The following is a 24,530-nucleotide window of genomic DNA, read 5'->3' as shown; positions in this document are numbered from 1 at the left end:
ATGGACTTTTCCCTCAGGGGTTTGCCAAGTTGTGTTTAATATGAGTTGCCGCTAATCATCTCACCCTACCGAGTTTGGAACAGTGCAGCTTTCCCTGCCGTGAGGCCGCCGGACTTGATATCCCCACGGGCCTTGGCCCCTGCGGACGAGGGAACGTCTCCACGCGCCCGACCGGCGGGGAAACCGGGGTCCGGAGGGCAGCGGCAGAGATTGGGCATCTCTGGGGCATCTCACCGTCCACTCCTCCCGCCCCGTGGGAACGGGCCTGGTAAGTGGGGGGCCTGCCAAGGTGGGGGGGTGGGGAGTGGGCGTGCGCAGCCGTGCGAGGAGCCTGATGACTTCCTGCCCCCGCCCGGGGCTCACCACAGCTTCCTGCCGCGGGCGCGGAGAAGAGCGGAGGAGAGGAGGGGACGGAGCCAACAGAACCAGGTATGGGGTGGAGGGGGGAAGGGGCTGTCTACCCTAAAATCTTGATTCCCCCAGGGACCTACATCCCCTGCCCCCTCGCCCCCCCCATGACCAGACACTTTAGCTCCCCTTCTGCCTTGACGTTCCGGTAGGCCCCAGGGCTCCCCAGTCCATCTCCCGTTAACTAGTAATTTACAGACCTCAGGGGCGCCTCTCCCATCCCAGCCGCCCTGGACCTCCCAGAGTCCATACGATCCTCACCCAACCCAAGACCTTGAGAATGAAGACGCCAAGTAGGGGAAGGGAATCCCAAATCCAATCTGGTTCCCCCTTAGACGACCTTATCCCCACTCCGCTTCTAACCCCCTCGACCCGGCCCATCAGCACACGAAATCTAGGATGTGGTCAGAGGGTCCCTGGGGTGGGACCCTCTAAAGCCCATCTCAAGCCCATCTCCCCACATCTGGTCCCTTGCCCTTCCTCCCTCCCTCCCCTGGACCTCCCGGGCCCTGACTCTTGACCTCTCCCGCCCTCCCCAGGTCCCGGGATCAGCCTTATCCCCCTGCTCCGACCCCCCACCCCACCACGTCGCCCCTGAATCCTCCAGCGCCTTCTGGTCCTTTCATCACCTCGCCCCCGCCACTGAGAAGGCATTTCCTGCTCCTTCAATGATCCCTTCCCCTGATTCCCAGGATCAGAGTGAGGAACGAGTTGTTGGGAGATCATAACCTCGCCCCTGACCCCTCTCCGTCTCTGCTAGCAGTTGGCCGGGGAGGGGGGTGGAGGGGTGGGCTCCCGGCAGCTCTGTGACTCTGCTTGGCTCCAGGCAGCCATGACCTCTGGGCTCCGGTCCCCGGGTGCTCTGGCTCAGCTCCGAGGAGGCTCTCCGCCGAGGAAGGAGAGAAGTTGAGAGTGGGGAACTGGGCCCGGAGAATGTCACTTCTAATGGGTCCAGGCTCCTGACCTCTTCCGGCAGATGGAGTCCATCTCTTTGAACCCTGGACTTGTCTGGCTCTTTCTCCTCCTCTTCCTGCTCCCAACTGTGATGGTTACTGCCCTGTGCTTGTGCTGTCGTGACCTTCCAGGTAAGAGCCTGATCTCTCCTTACGGAGACACCACCCTCCGCACCATCCATCTCCACCACCATCTCCTTTCGGGACCCCCCCTGCCCACCCCAAAGAGCTCCCTCCTCTAACCCGCGTCGTGACTCTGGCCCTGATTTTCCTCTTTCTGCTTTGGGCATGGCCCTGGTTCCTGCCTGGCTGTCCCCACCGCTCCACACCGGACACCTCGGAGAAACTGACAGGCCCCAGCCCAAGTGTCCCCGATGTTATCTAGGAGTTTCCTGGATCCTTTGGATAAGAGAGACCCTCTCCCTTCTGTTTTGGAGACTCCTATCTCTTTCCTGGGCTCCCTGTGAATACTCTGTCGGGGAGATCTCCAAGCCCCGTGACCACCGTGACTTCCTCTGGCTTCCTTTTTTTGAAAATGGCATTTTCCGTACGTCTCCAGTGGTGGCCCATCCATCTCCACGTCGAACGTAGATTTCTGATGATTGACCCTAAGACACTCAATCAGCTCTGTCCCTCTTCCGTATTCTCACTCTTCTCCCACTCCACCCCTTTGCCCGCTTCACTCCTCTCAAGCCAACCTTTTCGCTGTACCTTGTGCTCATCTCTCACACCCTTCCTTCTGCCTGGAAGTCCCTCCCCCTTCACATCCGGCGGACCATCATTCATTCGTTCGATCAATCGTCTTGACTGAGCGCTTACTGTGTGCAGAGCACTGTACTAAGTGTTTGGGAAGTACAAGTTGGCAACATATAGAGACGGTCCCTACTCAACAATGGGCTCACAATTGAGACCACTGCACTCCCCATCTTCAAGGCCCTTGTGAAATCACACCTCCTCCGGAAGGCCTTCCCTGATTAGCCTCTCATCTCCCCACGCTATATTTCACCTGCTGCCTCTCCAGCACTCTCTCACTGAAGCCCCCGAGTTCTCACACGCTACCATAGATAGCACTTATGTACAGGTCTTTACACTCTACCGCTTCCTCCTACGTGTTGTTTATTTTAACGTCCATCTCTCCCACTAGCGCATGAGCTCCTTGAGGGCTGGAGTCACGTCCGCTAATCCTATCGTGCTCTCCCAAGAGTAATACTGTGAGCCCACTGTTGGGTAGGGACGGTCTCTATATGTTGCCAACTTGTACTTCCCAAGCGCTTAGTACAGTGCTCTGCACACAGTAAGCGCTCAATAAATACGACTGATTGATTAATACTCTGCCCAGTTTGTGCTTAATAAGTATTGTGGATTGATTGCTTGATTCACTTCCCTCCTCCCTCTGCAGACTCGCCCTCGGAGTCGGTTTCAAGAGTCAACACCAAGTGAGTTTCCCCCCCTTGCCCCTCGTCCCCCAGCTTGTCCATCTGTTTCCCACCCCCAGCCCTTCTGCCATGGGGTGGGTGGGCGGAGGGGAGGGAGAGGGAGAGTGTAACTCGTTTTGGGCAGGGAACATGCTGACCGATTTTGTTGTATTGTATTCCCCCAAGCGCTTAGTACTGTGCTTTGCTTACGATAAGTGCTCAGTGATTACGATTGATGGATTGATTGCAGATGGGGTCGGGGATTGGTGGGAAGCTGGGACCGCCTCTATATGTTGCCAACTTGTACTTCCCAAGCGCTTAGTACAGTGCTCCGCACACAGCGCTCCATAAATACGATTGAACGAATGAGTGAAAGTTGAGCGGGGCCTGGGATGACGGTGGGAGGTAGCTTGGCAGGTGGCATTTCACCTCCCCTCCCCTCCCCTGTCTTTCCCCTTCAGCTCCCAGAACAGCAGTGGTTTGGTCATCCTCAAACGCAGCCCATGTGAGTATAGAAGAAGAGCCTCTTCCTCTTCCACAGGAAGTCATAGTAGTAATGGTATTTATTAAGCGCTTACCGAATGCAGAGAACTCTACTGAGAACAGGGGAAAAAGACTCCCGTGATTATAGAGACTAGGTCTCTGACCTCTGAGGGGCTCACCATCTGAGAACAGAAAGGGCAAGACAAGGGCGGTGATAACTGGGTTTCCTCTAATCACCCCGTCATTTTAGTGGGCTCCGTTTGCCCGACTTCCTTCCCCTCCCGCTCCAACAGTGGTTTCCCTTGTTCTCCTGGGAGCGGGGCTAGGATCCAGCTTTGGGGGCTACCGGCCACGGAGTCTCCCGGGCCGGAGCCCTGAGCCTCGGTCCTACCTGGCTGGTGGCCCCGGTGTGCTCCTGGACAGCCTGTCCCACGAAAGCTGAATAGGAGACACACCTGAGAGCTCACCTCCTCCAGGAGGCCTTCCCAGACTGAGCCCCCTCCTTCCTCTCCCCTTCATCCCCCTCTCCATCCCCCCGTCTTGCCTCCTTCCCTTCCCCACAGCACCTGTCTATATGTATACATGTTTGTACATATTTATTACCCTATTTATTTATTTATTTATTTATTTATTTATTTATTTATTTATTCTACTTGTACATATCTATTCTATTTATTTTATTTTGTTAATATGTTTGGTTTTGTTCTCTGTCTCCCCCTTCTAGACTGTGAGCCCACTGTTGGGTAGGGACTGTCTCTATATGTTGCCAATTTGTACTTCCCAAGTGCTTAGTACAGTGCTCTGCACATAGTAAGCGCTCAATAAATACGATTGATTGATTGATTGATTGATTGTTGGGTAGGGACTGTCTCTATATGTTGCCAACTTGTACTTCCCAAGCACTTAGTCCAGTGCTCTGCACACTGTAAGCGCTCAATAAATACGATTGATTGATTGATTGACCCCACAGCAACAAGCAAAGATCCACCAGCCCTTGGTTCTAATTGTCATGTGGGGAGCACTGAACCGAGGGCTGGACGTCGATCAGGACCGGGTCTCTGAAGTAATAATAATAATAACAATAATTATAATAATAATGATAGCATTTATTAAGCGCTTACTGTGTGCAAAGCACTGTTCTAAGCTCTGGGGAGGTTACAAGGTGATCAGGTTGTCCCACGGGGGTTGGGGGGGGCTCACAGTCTTCATCCCCAAGCACTCACTATGTGCACTTAACTATGTGCTTTTAACTATGTGTACTGTTCTAAGCGCTGGGGTAGATACAAGGTAATCAGGTTGTCCCTCATGGGACTTACAGTCTCGATCTCCATTTTGCAGATGAGGTAACTGAGGCACAGAGAAGTGACTTGCCCAAAGTGACAAAGCTGACAAGTGATGGAGCGGTATTAGAACCTGTGACCTTCGACTCCCAAGCCCATGATCTTGTAGTAGTGGTAATAATAATAATAATAATAATAATAATAATAATAATAATGGCATTTATTAAGCGCTTACTATGTGCAGAGCACTGTCCTAAGCGCTGGGGAGGTTACAAGGTGATCAGGTTGTCCCACGGGGGGCTTACAGTCTTCATCCCCATTTTACAGATGAGGTAACTGAGGCCCAGAGAAGTGAAGTGACTTGCCCAAAGTCACACAGCTGACAATTGGAGGAGCCAGGATTTGAATCCCTGACCTCTGACTCCAAAGCCCGGGCTCTTTCCACTGAGCCACGCTGCTTCTCTACTAGTACTACTACTACTAGTAGTAGAGAAGCATCATAGTCTAGTGGTTAGAGCACTGTTCTGGGAGTCAGAAGGACCTGCTTTCTAATCTCTGCCACTTGTCTCCTATGCTTCCTTGGGCAAGTCACTTAACTTCTCTGTGCCTCAGTTTCTTCACCTGTAAAATGAGGATTAAGATTGTGAGCCCCATGTGGGACATGGACTGTGTCCAACCTGATTTGCTCGTATCTACCTCAGCGCTTAGAGCGGTGCTTGATACATAGTAAGTGCTTAACAAATACTGTTATCGTAGTAGTAGTGTAAGCTCACTGTGGGCAGGGAATGTATCTGTTTATTGTTATATTGTACTCTCCCAAGCATTTAGTACAGTGCTCTGCGCACAGTAAGTGCTTAATAAATATAACTGAATCAAATTGAATCGAATAGAAGCAGCGTGGCTCAGTGGAAAGAGCCCGGGCTTTGGAGTCAGAGGTCATGGGTTCAAATCCCCAATTGTCAGCTGTGTGATTTTGGGCAAGTCACTTCACTTCTCTGGGCCTCAGTCACCTCATCTGTAAAATGGGGATTAAGACTGTAAGCCACCTGTGGGACAACCTGATCACCATGTAACCTCCCCAGTGCTTAGAACAGTGCTTTGCACATAGTAAGCGCTTAATAAATGCCATTATTATTATTATTATTATTATTACTACTACTACTACTACAAGATCACGGGCTTGGGAGTCGAAGGTCACGGGTTCTAATACCGTTCCATCACTTGTCAGCTTTGTCACTTTGGGCAAGTCACTTCTCTGTGCCTCAGTTACCTCATCTGCAAAATGGAGATCAAGACTGTAAGTCCCACGAGGGGCAACCTGATTACCTTGTATCTACCCCAGCGCTTAGAACAGTGCACATAGTTAAAAGCACATAGTTAAGTGCACATAGTGAGCGCTTGGGGATGAAGACTGTGAGCCCCCCGTGGGACAACCTGATCACCTCGTATCCTCCCCAGTGTGTAGAACAGTGCTTTTGCACATAGTAAGCGCTTAATAAATGCCATTATTATATTATTATTACTAGTAATGGCAATGGTATTTATTAAGTGTTTAATGCAAGCAAAAAGAAGACACGGATGGGAATTAGACCTGGTCCCTGGCAGAGGTTTCATGATTCAGGATGGGGAAGGGCAGACTGATAGGGAAAAACTGATTGATTTAATAGTTAAATTAAATTCTGTGCTGAATATGGCTTTGATGATTCAGGATGGGGAAGGGCAGACTGATAGGGAAAAACTGATTGATTTAATAGTTGAATTCAATTCTGTGCTGAATATGGCTTTGAACTGATGATTCTGTGACTAGTCGTGTCACAGTGACAATGTCACACTGCCCCAGGATCTCCTCTCTCCACCCCTGGGGGAGGGCAGGGTTGTGGATTGGGGAGAGATCGAGGTATTAGATGAAGTTCACCCTGACTACTGTACACTGTGTTTACTGCACACACACGGACCGCAACTGCTGTGGCTCACACACGTGTACAGGCCACTGACCAGACAGCCTTCACACTTAGTCTCTCACCACCCTTCGTCTTCTCTTCTTGGTGGCTAACTTACTCTACTCAGCTCCTCTTCTGAAGGCCTAGGGGAAGGGGAGGAGACAGACCCTCCTGCCTGCCATTCCCCAGGCCCCGGCGGGGAGGGGATCATCCAGAGCCTAGGCCCTCAGCTAGGAGGGAGGGAGGTCTTCACCAACTCTGTGTCTTCCCTCCCTCCGCTAGACAACCCTTCTCCCTGGTCTGTGGTATCCCATCCGCCCGTGAGCCATCCAGATCTGCTCCCGGTCCCGTGAGTATAACCTCTGACCTGGCCCAAACCCAGCCGCTCCCCACTCTGGGGGTCTCTGGCACTCCATATTCCCCAGCCGCTTCCCTTTCTGAACCCAGCTGGGCCTTTCGCCCCCATATTTCTCCTCCAGTGGCTCCCCTTGTGCCTCTTTTTCCCTGGCTTTCCCTCCCCAACCAGCTGGTTCCTCTTCTCCCGCTCCTCCATCTTCCTCCCTTCAAGGCCCTACTGAGAGCTCACCTCCTCCAGGAGGCCTTCCCAGACTGAGCCCCTTCCCTCCTCTCCCCCTCGTCCCCCTCTCCATCCCCCCATCTTACCTCCTTCCCTTCCCCACACCACCTGTATATATGTATATATGTTTGTACATATTTCTTACTCTATTTATTTATTTATTTATTTTACTTGTACATATCTATTCTATTTATTTTATTTTGTTAGTATGTTTGGTTTTGTTCTCTGTCTCCCCCTTTTAGACTGTGAGCCCACTGTTGGGCAGGGACTTTCTCTAGATGTTGCCAATTTGTACTTCCCAAGCACTTAGTACAGTGCTCTGCACACAGTAAGCGCTCAATAAATACGATTGATGATGATGATGATGATGACCCCGCGTGCTCCTCCAAACTCTGCTAGCCAAATCCTGTGAGAATGATCCTCCCTTCAAAGCCCTACTGAGAGCTCACCTCCTCCAATCAATCAATCAATCAATCGTATTTATTGAGCTCATACTGTGTGCAGAGCATTGTACTAAGCACTTGGGAAGTACAAGTTGGCAACATACAGAGACAGTCCCTACCCAACAGTGGGCTCACAGTCTAAAAGGGGGAGACGGAGAACAAAACCAAACATACTAACAAAATAGGCCTTCCCAGACTGAGCCCCCTCCTTCCCCTCTTCATCCTCCCCGCGTTACCTCCTTCCCCTCTCCACAGCACCTGTATATATGCATATATGTTTGTACATATTTATTACTCTATTTTATTTGTACATATTCTATTTATTTTATTCCGTCAATATGTCTTCTTGTCTGTCTCCCCCATCTAGACTGTGAGCCTGCTGTTGGGTAGGGACCGTCTCTATATGTTGCCAACTTGTACTTCCCAAGCGCTTAGTCCAGTGCTCTGCACGCAGTAAGCGCTCAATAAATACGATTGAATGAATGAATGATCTTTAACCCTCCAGTAGGTCCCCGCAGAATCTGGTGGGGTCACTCCAGAATCTCTCTGTCCAGCCGGAGCCAGACAATGGTGAGGGAAGGAGCAAAATGGGGAGGGTGGTGGCTAGGGTCCGCGGTTGGGGCAGGGGATGTGTCGTCAAATGGTGGATTGTGGCGGGGGGAATGAGGCGAAGCGTCTGGGGAGAGATGGAGCAGAAGCGTCGGGGTTTAGGGTCCATTTCCAGGGATGTGGTTGGGATGGTCCTGGGAGGAGGTGCTGAGGTGGGGGAAGAGACCTGGAAATGCCTGGGAATACCCGGAGTTGACAGTAACTTTCTTTCCTTTCCTCCCCAGACAGCGTGCCCAGCTATGAGAACGAGAGTGCGTGATCCCCTAAGGACTTGGAGGGTGGGGATTTGGGGGGTGGGAGGGGGGCAATGGAGCAGAGAAGCTACCAGACAATCCTTTTGCAGGGGGTGGAGAGGGTCAGTGTCTCACCAATGTGAGGAGGTGGGCTGGGGCCTCTCTCTCCAGGGGCACTGCGCAATACCATCTTTGTCTTCCCACCACTCCAGGCCCCCTCACTGAGGCAAAGGAAAATAAGGATGAAGATGGATATCTGTGAGTGAGGGGGAGGAGAGAGGAAGGCAGATGGGTCCAGAGGGGTGGGGAGGACCGAGTGAGGAGCAGGATGGTGGGGGAGGTTGAGAGGGAGAAGGAGCAGGAGGAGGGATAAAGGGGCAGGAGCAGGAGGCTGCAGTCTAAGGGAGGAAGGTTGGCCAAAACAGAGTTCATCCAGTCTGGTCTTTGTCTCTCCAGCGAGGTGCTCCCAGAAGGCTCCCCCATCCCCATGTCTTTGCCCCCGCCGTCCCCTGCTCTCCCATCCAGCAGCATGGGCCCCCGGGACAGCGCATCATCCAGTGAGTGTGGGGTCATTCATTCATTCATTCAATCGTATTTATTGAGCGCTTACTGTGTGCAGAGCACTGTACTAAGCACTTGGGAAGTCCAAGTTGGCAACATATAGAGACGGTCCCTACCCAACAGTGGGCTCACAGTCTAGAAGGGGGAAACATCTCTGCGTTGGCCGGGAATCGAACCCGGGTCAACTGCTTGGAAGGCAGCTATGCTCACCGCTATACCACCAACGCTGCTGTAAAACTGTTTCCGCCCGGTTTCGAACCGAGGATCTTTCGCGTGTAAAGCGAATGTGATAACCGCTACACTATGGAAACCTCACAACCCGAGTCGCAGCCTGTGAGGGAGGGCTTGGGCTCCAGGCCTTTATGGGTTTGGGGGAGATCTTCCCAGGGCTGAGGTCGCTTCAGGTGCCTCCTATGAGGCTTGGGGTCCGGTTGTGTTTGGCAAGGGAGTTTCCGTGAGGGTGGAGCCGTCTCTTCTCTCTTCAGGCTTCAGGTTTGGAGGGAAGGTCTTCTCTGCCTTGATATCCTCCATCCCTGGGGTCATCACTCTGACTAAGCCCTCATTTCCCCTACCCACCCTCCCCTCTGCATCATTTATGTCCTTGGCTGTGTACCTCGCAAGCACTTCGATACCGCAGCCCCACAACACTTATGTCCATCGCCTTACCTGCTACTATTCCCCTCATCTGTTACCTGTTTTAATATCTGTCTCCCCCCTGTAGACTGTAAGCTCCCTGTGGGCAGGGATCACGCCTACCAACTCAGTTGAACCGTACTTTCCCAAGTGCTTCCCAAGCGTATCCTGGAAGTCAGAAGGTCCTGGGTTCTAATCCTGGCTCTGCCATTTGTCCGCTGGGTGACCTTGAGCAAGTCACTTCACTTCTCTGGGGGGAAGCAGTGTGGCTCAGTGGAAAGAGCCCGGGCTTTGGAGTCAGAGGTCAGGGGTTCAAATCCCGGCTCCGCCAATTGTCAGCTTGACTTTGGGCAAGTCACTTCACTTCTCTGTGCCTCAGTTCCCTCATCTGTAAAATGGGGATTAAAACTGTGAGCCCCCTGTAGGACAACCTGATCACCTTGTAAACTCCCCAGCGCTTAGAACAGTGTTTTGCACATAGTAAGCGCTTAATAAATGCCATCAAAAAAAGGGGTGAGTACTTAATAAATGTCATTATTGTTATTATTATCTGTAAAATGTGGATTGAGACTGTGAGCCCCATGGAGGACAGGGACTGGGGCAGCCCGATTTGCTTGCATTCACCCAAGTGCTTAGTACAGTGCCCGACACATAGTAAGCGCTTAACAAATATCTCAGTTATTCTTCTTCTTCTCTGTGCCTCAGGTACCTCATCTGTAAAATGGGGATTAGGACTGTGGGCCCCATGTGGGACAGGGACTGTGCACAGCCTAATTATTCTGTACTACTCCAGTACTTAGTACAGTGTCTGGCACATAGTAAGTGCTAAATTAATGCTACCGATTGATTTGATTGATTGCTCTCTCCTCCAGTGGTGTCTGAGGAGTACGAGAATGTTCCTGAGACGCCAGGAGAATCTCTGGGTGAGCGACTTTCTGTTCTGCGTCGTACTCCACTCCTGCCTCCTTCCCCTCCCCTCCGAGGAGCCCACCTCCCTTGGCTCTGACCTCCCCCGGGACCCTCCTGGCCCTCTGCCTGATGCCACCCCCTTCCATCATTTCCCACCAGGCGGGAGTTCCGAGTATGTGAACGTCCCGGAGGCCCAGGGAAAAGAGATGCCTTTAGCCCACGGTGAGTCCACCGGGGAAGGAGGAGCGATGGAAATGGAAGGCGGAAAACCGGGGGGGGGGACCAAGGGGAGGAGGGAGAATGTGGAAGGGAGCGTCTCAGGGTGGGACCGAATCCTTTGGAGTTGGGGTTGGGGTAGAAGGAGGAGGGGAAATGGGGGTGGGAGGTTAAGGCGTTGGACAGTGTGGCGGGATGGGAGGGAGGCCCGGGAGCTGGAGCTGTGGCTCTGATTCCCTGTCTTTGGTCCCTGATAGTGGGTTTGAGTGACTGTGAGAGCGAGGAGGAGAGACCAGATTATGAGAACCTGCAGGAGCGGAATAAACCCCCCCGGGGTGAGCCCTTCCCCTGCCCCTACCATGCCCCCCTTTCATGGTGCCTCCTGTTTGACTCTGCCACACCCCTTCATCCCCACTGATTACCCCGGCGTACCCTCCCTCTTGAGAGAGGCTTCCCTATGAACTACCTTCCCTTGCCGGTTCCCCCAGGCTCCCCTAGTTTGGCTTCCCCCTAAGGCCTCTGAGTAACCCTCATTGGCTTCCAGAGGGAGAAAGACCCCTCCCACTGCTGATTTTTCCCCCCAGAGATTGGAAGCTGCCCTCTCATTCCCAATATGGGTCCGAGGGTGAGTGGGTGAGCTACTTCCTCCTTGTTCCCTCCCTCCCTCCTTTATTGCCCCTTCCCCACCTCACCTCTGGATCTGTTTCTTCAGGTTGAAACCTAACAAGCTCCAGCGACCATCCTCCCCCAACCAATCTGGGGCTCCGTGCCGGAGGCCAGCCTGAGACCAGCCCCAGACCAGTCCAAGGGCAGCCTGAGATCAGCCTGAGGTCAGCCCGAGGAGGCCAGCCTGAGACCCCCACAACCAGGGCTTGGGCCCTCCTTCCTGAAAGCAGCCTGAGAATCAGCCCCCAGGGCTCCAGCCTCTTAAGTTATTGCAAATTTGGCCAAGACTCTTGCTTCCCCAGCCCCTTAACACCCTCCCCTCCACCCTTGTCTGTCTGTCTCTCCCGAACCTCCATGGACTGACACTCTGCACCTTCGCCTGACGTATCCTGAGAACCCTTCTGGCAAGGGAGAAGGTCTTCCCTTCCCTGTTTGTAGCTGAATAAAGTCGGACACTTGCGGAGTGTTTCTGGCCCTGACTGCTGCCTACTGGGGGAGGAGTGAGAGAAGGGTAGAGAGGCTGCCTGGCTTTGGGTTGCGGCACAAACCTCCATGTCCCTACCCTTTCTATGGGACACACGTACACAAACACAAACACCCATGCATCTGAGAGCGGGTGACAGGACAACAAGCATTGGTTGGCGACTTGGACTTACTCTACCCATTTCACAGGTGGGAGATGGCAAATGGGGACGTTGGGTTGCATAGCCAGATCTCGACTTGCCTGGCCCCGAGGAGGCGATCGGGCACTTGAGCCCAGTTGTCCGAGCCAGCTCAAGAAGCCCGTTCCCAGAGTAGCAGCGTTGATGGTGGGGCCCGGCTCTCCACGGTGGGTCGGAGAGATCCAGTTAGGAAGGGCCCGGCTGAGCTTCTGGGATATCTAGGAAGTACTTAAAATGGTCATACAGGTCGCTACCAGCTTCCGTTCCCGGGGCGGATACCGAGGTGAGCGAGGAGGAGGAAGCAGATGGAGTCCCGGAAGAACGGGGAGTTATGATGATATTAGGAAGAAAACCTTACGGTTCAAGGTTCCTTGCTGGCCTGTTGGATACCTCCCCCGTCCGCCCTACCCATCCCTAGGGGGTATCTAGGCTGGGGCAGCAACCAGGGAGGTCAAGGACTTTCCGATCTCTGGTTTTTCTAGGTGGTCAGCTCTCCTTCCTGCTCCTCATCCCTCCATCCGTCTGCTTCTTGTCCTTGCCACCTACAGCGGCCCCGAGGCAAACCTACGGCCTCTTGCTCACTGGACGGATCTCCCTCAGACTACAACATGGGGAGTGGAGACGGATTCCACGTCCTGAGGCAAACCTACGGCCTTGGCCAGGCCTCTTGCTCACTGGACGGATCTCCCTCAGACTACATCATGGGGAGTGGAAACGGATTCCACGTTCTCTTCTGGGGGTCCGCAGCCCTGGTTCCTTGAGCAGGTTGGTGTGAGGTGACCCGTTTTTGACTGCTGCCAATCATTTGCATTGCAAAAGCTAGTTCATCACCCTCTTTCACCTCCTCTCCCTACTTCTTCCTGTACCTATGCTGCGTGTTTTTTTTTTTAATCATCAATCGTATCTGATGATTTTCGTAATCATCGTGTTTTCGTATTTTCGTAATCGTATTTTAATCTATCGGGAGTGTGGATTAATATGAAACCAGCCAGGCAGATCATCCGGGCTGAAGCAGAGTGAAGCAGAGTGGCTGAGTGGAAAGAGCACGGGCTTGGGAGTCAGAGGTCGTGGGTTCGAATCCCGGCTCCACCATTCATTCATTCATTCATTCAGTCGTATTTATTGAGCGCTTACTGTGTGCAGAGCTCTTGGGAAGTACAAGTTGGCAACATCTAGAGACGGTCCCTACCCAATAGTGGGCTCACGGTCTAGAAGGGGGAGATAGACAACAAAACATATAAACCAAATAAAATGAATAGAATAAATATGTACAAGTAAAATAAATAAATTCATTCATTCATTCATTCAATCATATTTATTGAGTGCTTACCACTTATCACCTGTGTGACTTTAGGCAAGTCACTTCTCTTTGCCTCAGTTACCTCATCTGCAAAATGGGGATTAAGACTGTGAGCCCACGTGGGACAATCTGATTATTTTGTATTTACCCCAGCGCTTAGAACAGTGCTTGGCACATAGTAAGCGCTTAACAAATACCCTCGTTATTAGTATTATCCAGGCCTTATGGATTCTGGGCTCAAGAGAAGTCCAACTAACCTAGAAAGAAACAAGCACTGGCGCTCATTGCCACTCGGAAGGGGTGAGAAGGCCCTAATAAAACACTATGGGTTGACAAAAATGAATGTGGGCTGGTAGATTTATTGAGCTTACTTATTGAACTTACAAGATTCCACTAGCTTAAGTGGTCTCATACTAATTCATGTGTATCAAGTCAGGAAGCAGAGGCCTACTGGACAAAGCACAGTGCTGGGAGTCAAGAAGCCTGGGTTCTAATCCCAGTTTCACCACTTGTCTGCTGTGTGACCACGGCCAAATCCTTTAACTGCTCTGGGCCTCAGTTTTCTCATTTGCAAAATGAAGGTAATCTCTCAGGGTGGCAGCCGGAGCGTTTCCAGTACTCTACCAGTCTCGACTTTGGAAGGGAGAGTCAAACCGAGGCATATCTATTCCATTCCTAGTTTAGGCAGTGGCTAGCGAGTGGCAGGCAATCGGCTGCAAGTCAAAACTCACCTGTGCTGGGCAGCAGTGGCATTGGAGAGAGCCGAGGGTGGAGATTCAGGTTTACCGCGTGGAAGGAGACAATGGTAAAATGGAAATCCGTATTTTTACCAAGAAAACTCTACGGATCCGCTACCAGAACGATTGCAGATGGAGGTGGGGCATTCTGAGAGAGATGTGTCCATGACGTCGCTATGAGTTGGGCACGACTTGACAGCATAAGACAACAACAAAATGAGGATAACATACCTCCCTCTCTGTCCCTCTTATACTGGAAGCCCCATGTGGGGCAGGAACTGTGTCTGATCATCATCATCATCATCATCAATCGTATTTATTGAGCGTTTACTATGTGCAGAGCACTGTACTAAACGCTTGCGAAGTACAAATTGGCAACATATAGAGACAGTCCCTACCCAACAGTGGGCTCACAGTCTAAAAGGGGGAGACAGAGAACAAAACCAAACATACTAACAAAATAAAATAAATAGGATAGATATGTACAAGTAAAATAAATAAATAGAGTAATAAATATGTACAAACATATATCCATATATACAGGTGCTGTGGGGAAGGGAAGGAGGTAAGAAGGGGGGGATGGAGAGGGGGACGAGGTGGAGAGGAAGGAAGGGGCTGGAAGCCCCATGTGGGGCAGGAACTGTGTCTGATCTAATTACATTGTCTCTACACCATTGCTTAGTACAGTGTTTGTCCCATAGTAAGTGCCTAACAAATGCCAAAATTATAATAATTATTATTATTATCATCAAGTGACCCACTGGGATAGGAAGATGGAATGGGCACTACACTTTACATAACAGAGAGGAGGCATGGTTGGTGACCTGTGACAAGTGATGAAAATAAATCATATATAAAGCATGCGTGTAACTTGGCTGCTCTTTTGGGAGTGAGATTGATGGAGAGCTGGCAGAGAATCGGATTACTGCTTCCTAGCCAGAGAAGCCTTCCAGGAGACAAACAATTACTCTCCCTGACTTCAAAGCCTTATTGAATGCACTTCTCCTCCAAGAGGCCCGCTTCCCCCACATCCGGCTTAGTCTCTGCTTCTGGGGAGCGGAAACACCCCCGTGGGGAGCGGGGGAGGGGGAGATGAAGGATAGATATAATAGTGATGGTATTTCCCCCACTACTGTCCTGCCATGCCCTGCCAGGGTCTTGGGAAGGGCACGCTTTGGTTTGTAGGGAAAGTAAGCCTGAGGCTGAAGGAGGGGCAGGGGGGAGGATGGGACATCTGGATTTCAGGAGAGGAGGGGGGTCCTGGTGTGGATGTGGTTTGGGTCAGTCTGATGAATTCGGGGAGGGTGGGGGTAACAGGACCCCCCCCTGCCTAGGCATCTATGCCTTCTATCCCCCTTCTAGACTGTGAGCCCACTGTTGGGTAGGGACCGTCTCTATATGTTGCCAACTTGTACTTCCCAAGTGCTCAGTACAGTGCTCTGCACACAGTAAGCGCTCAATAAATACGATTGATTGATTGATTGATTGATATGTTGCCAACTTGGACTTCCCAAGCTCTTAGTACAGTGCTCTGCACACAGTAAGTGCTCAATAAATACAATTGACTGATCTATGGTGGAAGTGGAGTCTAGGAGGTCTGTGTTCTTGTTAGGAGGGGACAGGTATTGGGTTGGAAGCTAAGGGGGTGAAGACTGAGGGGATACAGTTGCTCAGAGGCCACGCTATGCCCTCACTTTCCCCCTCCACCCCCCGATTCCAGCAATGCTAACGCCCCCAGGGTGGGCACAAAACTTTACACTTGGACTTCTTCCTGGCTTCTGGGGGGAGATGGATGCCTATCACATAAAACTTTAAGTCAAAAGGCAGAGGTCAGAGGAGAAAGGAAAGAGGACAGGGGTGGAATTAGGCAAGACTGGGGACCCTGGTTTCTGGTGCAGGACTCAGCAAACCCTGCCATTTCCACAGGTCAATCAATCAATCAATCGTATTTATTGAGCGCTTACTGTGTGCAGAGCACTGTACTAAGCGCTTGGGAAGTCCAAGTTGGCAACATATACAGTCCCTACCCAACAGTGGGCTCACAGTCTAAAAGACACAGGCCTTCCCAGACTGAGCCCCCTCCTTCCTCTCCCACTCCTCCCCCTCTCCGTCCCCCCCCGCCTTACCTCCTTCCCTTCCCCACAGCACCTGTATATATGTATATATTTGTATGTATTTATTACTCTATTTATTTATTTTACTTGTACATATCCTATTTATTTTATTTTGTTAATATGTTTTGTTGTCTGTCTCCCCCTTCTAGACTGTGAGCCCACTGTTGGGTAGGGACCGTCTCTATATGTTGCCAACTTGTACTTCCCAAGTGCTTAGTACAGTGCTCTGCACACAGTAAGCGCTCAATAAATACAATTGATTGATTGATTGATTGATCTGCTGTCCCCTGGCCTTTTCCAAAGGCATTGCTGGCCCCATAAAGCCCCCCGAAAGATTGTGGGTCTCTCCTGGTTTTATATGGCTAGGATGGTGGGGGCTACTGGGCCAGTCTACACATGCCAAGCTTAGGGTGTGACTCAGTTTATTATTATTATTATCGTCATTGTATTTGTTAGGCTCGTACTATGTGCCAAACACTGTTCTAAGTAGACACAAGGCAATCAGGTTGGACACCATCCGTGTCCCACATGGGGCTCACAGTCTCAATCCCCATTTTACAGATGAGGTGACTGAGGCACAGAGAAGGGAAGTGACTAGTCCAAGGTTATGTAGCAGACAAGTGGTGGAGCCAGGACTAGAACCCACGTCAGTGCTCTTTCCAGTAGGCCACCCTGCTTTTACTGGGGGAGATAGGTTTGATCGTAAGTGTGGGAGAGGGGGGTCCCCTCCTAGCCTCACTTCATTAGGTAGCTGCCAATGGTGGGGTGGAGTTTATGGCCTCCCCTCAGCCCTTAGTTGTGATGAATTCTGCCTACTGAAGTCAGTGCTGAGTTCAGGCTCTACCGCCGTAATAATAATGCCATTTATTAAGCACTTTCTATGCACAAAGCACTGTTCTAAGTGCCATAAGTGGGGGGAAGGAGGACAGACGGGCAAGAGACAGACAGATTTGCCTTGGGGAGAAGCTGAGAAACCAGGAATCTAGGTGTGTTCTTCTTTTCATTCCATCATATTTATTGAGCGCTTACTGTGTGCAGAGCACTGGACTAAGCGCTTGGGAAGTACAAGTCGGCAACATATAGAGACGGTCCCTACCCAGCAACGGGCTCACAGTCTAGAAGGGGGAGACAGACAACAAAACAAAACATGTGGACAGGTGTCAAGTCATCAGAACAAATAGAATTAAAGCTAAATGCACAGCATGAACAAAATAAATAGGATAGTAAATATGTACAAGTAAAATGAATAGAGTGATAAATCGGTACAAACATATATACAGGTGCTGTGGGGAGGGGAAGGAGGGGAATGACACAGCTCACCTCCTCCAGGAGGCCTTCCCAGACTGAGCCTCTTCCTTCCTCTCCTCCTCGTCCCCCTCTCCAGCCCCCCATCTTACCTCCTTCCCTTCCCCACAGCACCTGTATATATGTATATATGGTTGTACATATTTATTACTCTATTTATTTATGTATTTATTTTGCTTGTACATTTCTATCCTATTTATTTTATTTTGTTGGTATGTTTGGTTTTGTTCTCTGTCTCCCCCTTTTAGACTGTGAGCCCACTGTTGGGTAGGGACTGTCTCTATGTGTTGCCAATTTGTACTTCCCAAGCGCTTAGTACAGTGCTCTGCACATAGTAAGCGCTCAATAAATACGATTGATTGATTGATTGATTGTGTCATTCAGAACAATGGCAGATGGAGGTGGGGCGTTCTAGGAGAGATGTGTCTGTGGTGTCTCTGTGGGTCGGACAGGACTCAACGGCATAATCAGTCAATCAATCGTATTTATTGAACACTTACTGTGTGCAGAGCACTGTACTAAGCGCTTGGGAAGTCCAAGTTGGCAACACATAGAGACGCTCCCTACCCAACAGCGGGCTCACAGTCTAGAAGGGGGAGACGGAGAACAAAACATAACATATTAACAAAATAAAATAAATAGAATAGATGCGTACAAGTAAATTAAATAAATAAATAGAGAAATAAGACAAGACAAACTGGGAGACACAGAGAAGTTAAGTGATTTGCCCAAGTTCAGTGGCCACGTTAGTTTTTAGTTAGTTTTCAGGACTCCTGCTGAGCTTGCCCATCCGGCTGAATTCCCTAACTGGTTCTCCAGTAAGAGACCTTCATCCCGTCTAGCGGGACCCCAGCAAACCCTCCCCCTCACACACAGTGAAAGCGTCAGCTCCCTGTGGGCAGGGATCCCGTCTACCAACTCTGTTGTACTGTGCTCTCCCAAGCACTTCTGCAGACAGGAAACCACTCCGTGAAGCAGCGTGGCTTAGTGGAAAGAGCCCGGGCTTGGGACTCAGAGGTTGTGGGTTCTAAACCCGGCTCTGCCACTGGTCAGCTGTGTGACTTTGGGCAAGTCACTTAGCTTCTCTGTGTCTCAGTAACCTCATCTGTAAATGGGCATTAAGGCTGTGAGCCCCATGTGGGACCACCTGATTACCTTGTATCTCTCCCAGCGCTTAGAGCGGTGCTTGGCACATAGTAAGTGCTTAACAAATACCATGGGGATGAAGACTGTGAGCTCCCCCGTGGGACAACCTGATCACCTTGTAACCTCCCCAGCGTTTAGAACAGTGCTTTGCACATAGTAAGCACTTAACAAATGCCATCATTATTATTATTCCAGCGCTTAGAACAGTGCTTTGCGCATAGTAAGCGCTTAACAAATGCCATTATTATTATTAATAATAATGCATTTCACCGACTGGTTCTATCGATAGACACCAGCACACGAGGTGGAGGCTCCAACTTCAAGAATAATAATAAGAAGGATGGCATTTATTAAGTGCTTACTATGTGCAATGCACTGTTCTGAGCTCTGGGGAGGTTACAAGGTGATCAGGTTGTCCCACGGGGGGCTCGCAGTCTTAATCCCCATTTTCCAGATGAGGTAACTGAGGCCCAGAGAAGTGACTTGCCCAAAGTCACACAGCTGACAACTGGCGGAGCCGGGAATTAAACCCATGACCTCTGACTCCAAAGCCCGGGCTCTTTCCACTGAGCCATGCTGCTTCTCTATGCTTCTTCTTCTTCTTCTTCTATGCGTCTATGCTGCTTCTCCATGCTTTTCTGCTTCTATCCTTCTATGCTGCTTCTCTATTCTCTTCAAGAATGTAAGATGAGAGCTGATGTGTTTCTGCGGACTGCTGTAATCTGGAACCAAGCGTAAGGGATTTTTAGACGACCGTCTGCTCACCTGATCCTGGATGGGACAGATTCTCTGGACCACCCGCTTGCTGCTGTCTGTTCAGTGATTCCCCACACAGACACGGACCCCCAAACCTCCCCAAACCTCCACCCCAGTCTTCGATAAGCCTCGGGATGGACAGAGATCCTCATGTATCTAACTCCATCCCAACTCCCTCTCTCAACCACTGCTGGGGCTCCCCTGAGGAGGGATGGGAGAGGGAGGGTGTTGTTGGGGGTGGGAGCAGTTGCTGCAGATGTGTTCATTCATTCATTCGTACTTATTGAGCTCTTACAGTGTGCAGATCACTGTACTAAGCACTTGGGAGAGTATAAAATATCAATAAACAGACACATTCCCTACCCACAACGAGCTTACAGTCTAGAGGGGGAGACAGACATATAAATAAATGAATTGCAGGTGTGTAATTAAGTGCTGTGGGCAACCACTGGAGTTTCTCAATGTGTTCAGGAAGCTCTGCTTCCTCGGGACTGGGCCAGGGCCTTCCTGGGGCATTAGGGTCTGAAACGGGACCTGGGAAGATAATATCTAGGTGAACACAGGTGAACTTCCCAAATTGTACTTCCCAAGCTCTTAGTACAGTGCTCTGCACACAGTAAGCGCTCAATAAATACGATTGATGATGATGATGAACCCTAGCTGCTTTTTTTTTCCAGCGGGTTTGTCCTTTTGACTGGGGTCAAGGTGACGATGGGCGGCCAGTGGAAAGTCTCCTGTCCACACCTGCCCTTCCCCGTCTTCCGCTAGTGTAGACGGCTCGGTGCAGGCCAAGGCACCCCGATGCTGGGGGAGACGGGGCAGGTGGAAGTGGGCGGGCGAGGGGCTGGAGCGTGTCGTCTTTTCCCCACGCTACTCGGGCCCTTTCCGGTCAAAGACCAGAGACGTCCGCTCTCCCGGCAGCTCCCAGGCGGAGGGTCTCCAGCCGGGGCCCAGAAGCAGGGGAAGGGGGTGCCCCGGACACGGTGGGCATCGGACCGTGAGCCTCCCCCTTCCCCCAGATGGATCTGACTGTGTTGACCCCGGGTTGACCGGAGGCCGGGCCTAAATCAATCAATCAATCAATCAATTGTATTTATTGAGCGCTTACTGTGTGCAGAGCACTGTATTAAGCGCTTGGGAAGTACAAGCTGGCAACATATAGAGACAGTCCCTACCCAACAGTGGGCTCACAGGCTAAAAGTCAATTTGTACTTCCCAAGCGCTTAGTACAGTGCTCTGCACATAGTAAGCGCTCAATAAATATGATTGATGATAAAAGGGGGAGACAGAGAACAAAACCAAACATACTAACAAAATAAAGACCTTCCACTCATCCTCTGCGGTCAGTCGCCCTGAAACCCCACGTAGAAACCCGCCGGCTCGCAATACCCCAGAGACTGACTCACGACGCACAAACCGGGTTGGGGGGGTGTCTCTTTGCTCCAAAACGGGGGGCCGGGCCCAGGGATTCAAGGTTACAAGGCTGCTCCCGTTTTTCACAAAGCCAAATAAACGGCACGTTTTGTAAATGTGAATACCTTATTTATTTTCTATTTATTTATTTTATTTGTACATGTTTATTCTATTTATTTTATTTTGTTAATATGTTTTGTTCTCTGTCTCCCCCTTCTAGACTGTGAGCCCACTGTTGGGTAGGGACCGTCTCTATATGTTGCCAACTTGCACTTCCCGAGCGCTTAGTCCAGTGCTCTGCACACAGTAAGCGCTCAATAAATACGATTGAATGAGTGAATGAATGCATGAATGAATATCTGGATGCCAAGTTGGGGCTCGAGGATGGACAGAGCTGCCCCTGATTCTGCTCCATTCTGAAAGAAGGGGGTCTCCTGAGGGGGGAGGGCCTAGAATATGGGTCATTTATGAGCCATAAAGGAAAATACCTGAGGAAATACGAAATACAGGGCCTAGAGCTCTGCGGAGGTTGGCAGGAGGCGGGGCGGGCAAGAAAGCCACTGTCCAGTGACTGGGGCAGGGGACCAAAGTAGCGATGTGGCAGTGGTGGTGAGGCCGGAACTATCTTTCTCTGAGAAGGAGCTGAATAATCTTGCCTGAAAGGAAGAACCTTCTGGCAAAGAGGAGTCGAACTGTCGTATGTGTGGGAGCTGCAGGCTACTTTGGGTATCCCCTGGCCTCAGAGTAGATAATAATAATAATAGTATTTGTTAAGTGCTTACTATGTGCAAAGCACTGTTCTAAGTGCTGGGGGGATACAAGGTGATCAGGTTGTCCCACCTGGGGCTCACAGTCTTCACCCCCATTTTCCAGATGAGGGAATTGAGGCCCAGAGAAGTTAAGTGACTTGCCCAAAGTCACACAGCTGACACTTGGAGGAGCTGGGATTTGAACCCATGACCTCTGACTCTGAAGCCCGTGCTCTTTCCACTGAGCCGTGCTGCTTCTCTGAACCATGCTGCTAATAATAATAATAATAATAATAACAATAATAATAATAATAATAATAAATGTGGTATTTGTTAAGCACTTCCTATGGGCCAGGCACTGTACTAAGCACTGGGGTAGATACAAGGTAATTGAGTTGGATCCAGTCTCTGTCCCACCTAAGGCTCCCGGTCTTAATCCCCATTTTACAGACGAGGTACCCGAGGTACAGAGAAATTAAGTCACTTTCCCAGGTTCAGCAGGCAGACACGTGGTGGAGTTGGGATTAGAACCTGGATCCTTCTAACTCCCAGGCTTGCGCTCTACCCACTAGGCCACAAAATTGCCCCCTTTCCCTGAGGAGTGGGGAGGGAGAGGACTCTGCCTTAACCGAGCAGTAGCCTTTTCGCATCACTCCTTCAGCGTGGTTCAGTGGAAAGAGCCCGGGCTTTGGAGTCAGAGGTCGTCGGTTCAAATCCCGGCTCTGCCACTTGTCAGCTGTGCGACCTGGGGCGAGTCGCTTCACTTCTCTGTGCTTCAGTTACCTCATCTGGAAAATGGGGATTAAAACTGTGAGCCCCGCGTGGGACAACCTGGTCACCTTGTAAACTCCCCAGTGGTTAGAACAGTGCTTTGCACAGTGCTTTCCCTTCAAGGCCCTGCTGAGAGCTCACCTCCTCCAGGAGGCCTTCCCAGACTGAGCCCCTTCCTTCCTCTCCCCCTCGTCCCCCTCTCCATCCCCCCATCTTACCTCCTTCCCTTCCCCACAGCACCTGTATATATGTATATATGGTTGTACATATTTATTACTCTATTTATTTATTTATTTTACTTGTACATTTCTATCCTATTTATTTTATTTTGTTGGTATGTTTGGTTCTGTTCTCTGTCTCCCCCTTTTAGACTGTGAGCCCACTGTTGGGTAGGGACTGTCTCTATGTGTTGCCAATTTGTACTTCCCAAGTGCTTAGTACAGTGCTCTGCACATAGTAAGCGCTCAATAAATACGATTGATTGATTGATTGATTGATTGATTGCACAGAGTAAGCACTTAATAAATGCCATCATTATTATTATTATTATTCAGTGAGGGCTGCAGAAAGCTCTCTCACCCTCTGTCTGGAGGCCACCATCCCAATTGGCTTCAGCCCCAATGGCTACCCCTGGGTCTCCCCTGAGCTTACACCTCTCTGGGCCCTGGGACCAGAATCAAACTCTCCTGGTTACAGTCTTTCACCACCACCGTCCCCATCACAGCCCTTATGGTGTTTTTTTCTGGGAACCAGAGGAGGAAGGCCATCCCAGGCCTGTCCCAGCTCTGGTCCCTTCTGGTCCTTGTCCACCATACTCCTCATCGCCCCAGAGGGCCGGCTAGCCGGATGGTGGGCACGGCGGCGGGGGGCGGAAAGGTGAAGAGTGGAGATGGAGGACAGGGGTTGGGCGGTGCGTCCCCGCTGATAGCCGAGGAAGGGAAATGGGCGACGGGAGTCCCCTGGAATGAAACTGTCACCTGAACTCATGGCATGTTGCAAGAAGTCCGGGCACACGTCGGCCTTCTTAGCCACATAGCTGCAATCGGTGGGACCACAGGCCAGTAAGCGTGTGCCGGGGGATGGGACACTCTGCTGCTAATCTCCTCACCGTACCTCGTTCTTGCCCGTCCCGCCATCGACCCCCGGCCCACGTCATCCCCCGGGCCCGGAATGCCCTCCCTCTGCCCATCCGCCAAGCTAGCTCTCTTCCTCCCTTCAAGGCCCTATCATCATCATCATCAATTGCATTTATTGAGCGCTTACTGTGTGCAGAGCACTGGACTAAGCGCTTGGAAAGTACAAGTTGGCAACATATAGAGACAGTCCCTACCCAGCAGTGAGCTCACAGTCTAAAAGGGGGAGACAGAGAACAAAACCAAACATACTAACAAAATAAGAGCTCACCTCCTCCAGAAGGCCTTCCCAGACTGAGCCCCTTCCTTCCTCTCCCCCTCGTCCCCCTCTCCATCCCCCCCATCTTACCTCCTTCCCTTCCCCACAGCACCTGTATATATGTATATATGTTTGGACATATTTATTACTCTATTTATTTATTTTACTTGTACACATCTATTCTATTTATTTTATTTTGTTAGTATGTTTGGTTTTGTTCTCTGTCTCCCCCTTTTAGACTGTGAGCCCACTGTTGGGTAGGGACTGTCTCTATATGTTGCCAACTTGGACTCCCCAAGCGCTTAGTACAGTGCTCTGCACACAGTAAGCGCTCAATAAATACGATTGATTGATTGATTGGGATTCAGTCACACAGTGGCCTCTGCAGTCACACCCTCACCTTCAGGTAAGCCGTCACCAGCAATAGCATCACTTCCGAATGCTGTCGAGAGATCCGGGTGCTTCCAGGATCTCTCCTGCTTTCTCTTTCTCTTTCTCTCCTTTCTGGGCCAACGGCAGAGGCCGATTCTGGACCGCTTCCCCGGACTGGTGACTCTGGACTCAGGAGCCTTGGTGCTCGGGACTAAACCTTAGCCTGAGCCCTGCCACAGACCTTCACTGGCAAAACAGAGTCAGAGTCAGAGGTCATCGGTTCAAATCCCGGCTCTGCCACTTGTCAGCTGTGTGACCTTGGGCAAGTCACTTAACTTCTCTGAGCCTCAGTTACCTCAGCTGTAAAATGAGGATTAAGACCGTGAGCCCCACGTGGGACAACTTGATCTCATTGTATCCCCCAGCGCTTAGAACAGTGCTTTGCACATAGTAAGCGCTTAACAAATGCCATCATCATCATCATCAT

At 50.8% G+C, this 24,530-nt stretch overlaps 1 protein-coding gene and 2 non-coding genes across 3 annotated transcripts; 1 reads left to right on the top strand and 2 right to left on the bottom strand.

Moving 5' to 3' along the window:
- The first annotated feature begins 21 nt into the window (after positions 1-21).
- LAT (linker for activation of T cells) lies at positions 22-11,790 on the top strand. The gene is made up of 14 exons (XM_038763508.1): positions 22-268; positions 369-429; positions 1,385-1,493; positions 2,761-2,797; positions 3,238-3,281; positions 6,762-6,828; positions 8,005-8,069; positions 8,333-8,359; positions 8,554-8,599; positions 8,798-8,898; positions 10,408-10,458; positions 10,604-10,666; positions 10,918-10,995; positions 11,373-11,790. The coding sequence occupies exons 3-14, from the start codon at positions 1,385-1,387 to the stop codon at positions 11,375-11,377; spliced, it is 693 nt and encodes a 230-aa protein (XP_038619436.1). The 5' UTR covers positions 22-268; positions 369-429; the 3' UTR covers positions 11,378-11,790.
- Positions 9,058-9,129, bottom strand: TRNAG-UCC. The gene has a single exon. It is a non-coding gene; the product is annotated as a tRNA-Gly (tRNA).
- TRNAV-UAC lies at positions 9,141-9,213 on the bottom strand. The gene has a single exon. It is a non-coding gene; the product is annotated as a tRNA-Val (tRNA).
- Positions 11,791-24,530: the final 12,740 nt, after the last annotated feature.

The sequence above is a fragment of the Tachyglossus aculeatus genome, chromosome 21 (genome assembly GCF_015852505.1).
Source record: "Tachyglossus aculeatus isolate mTacAcu1 chromosome 21, mTacAcu1.pri, whole genome shotgun sequence".
NCBI classification, from domain to species: Eukaryota; Metazoa; Chordata; class Mammalia; order Monotremata; family Tachyglossidae; genus Tachyglossus; species Tachyglossus aculeatus.
This window is presented reverse-complemented; position numbering and strand designations above follow the sequence as displayed.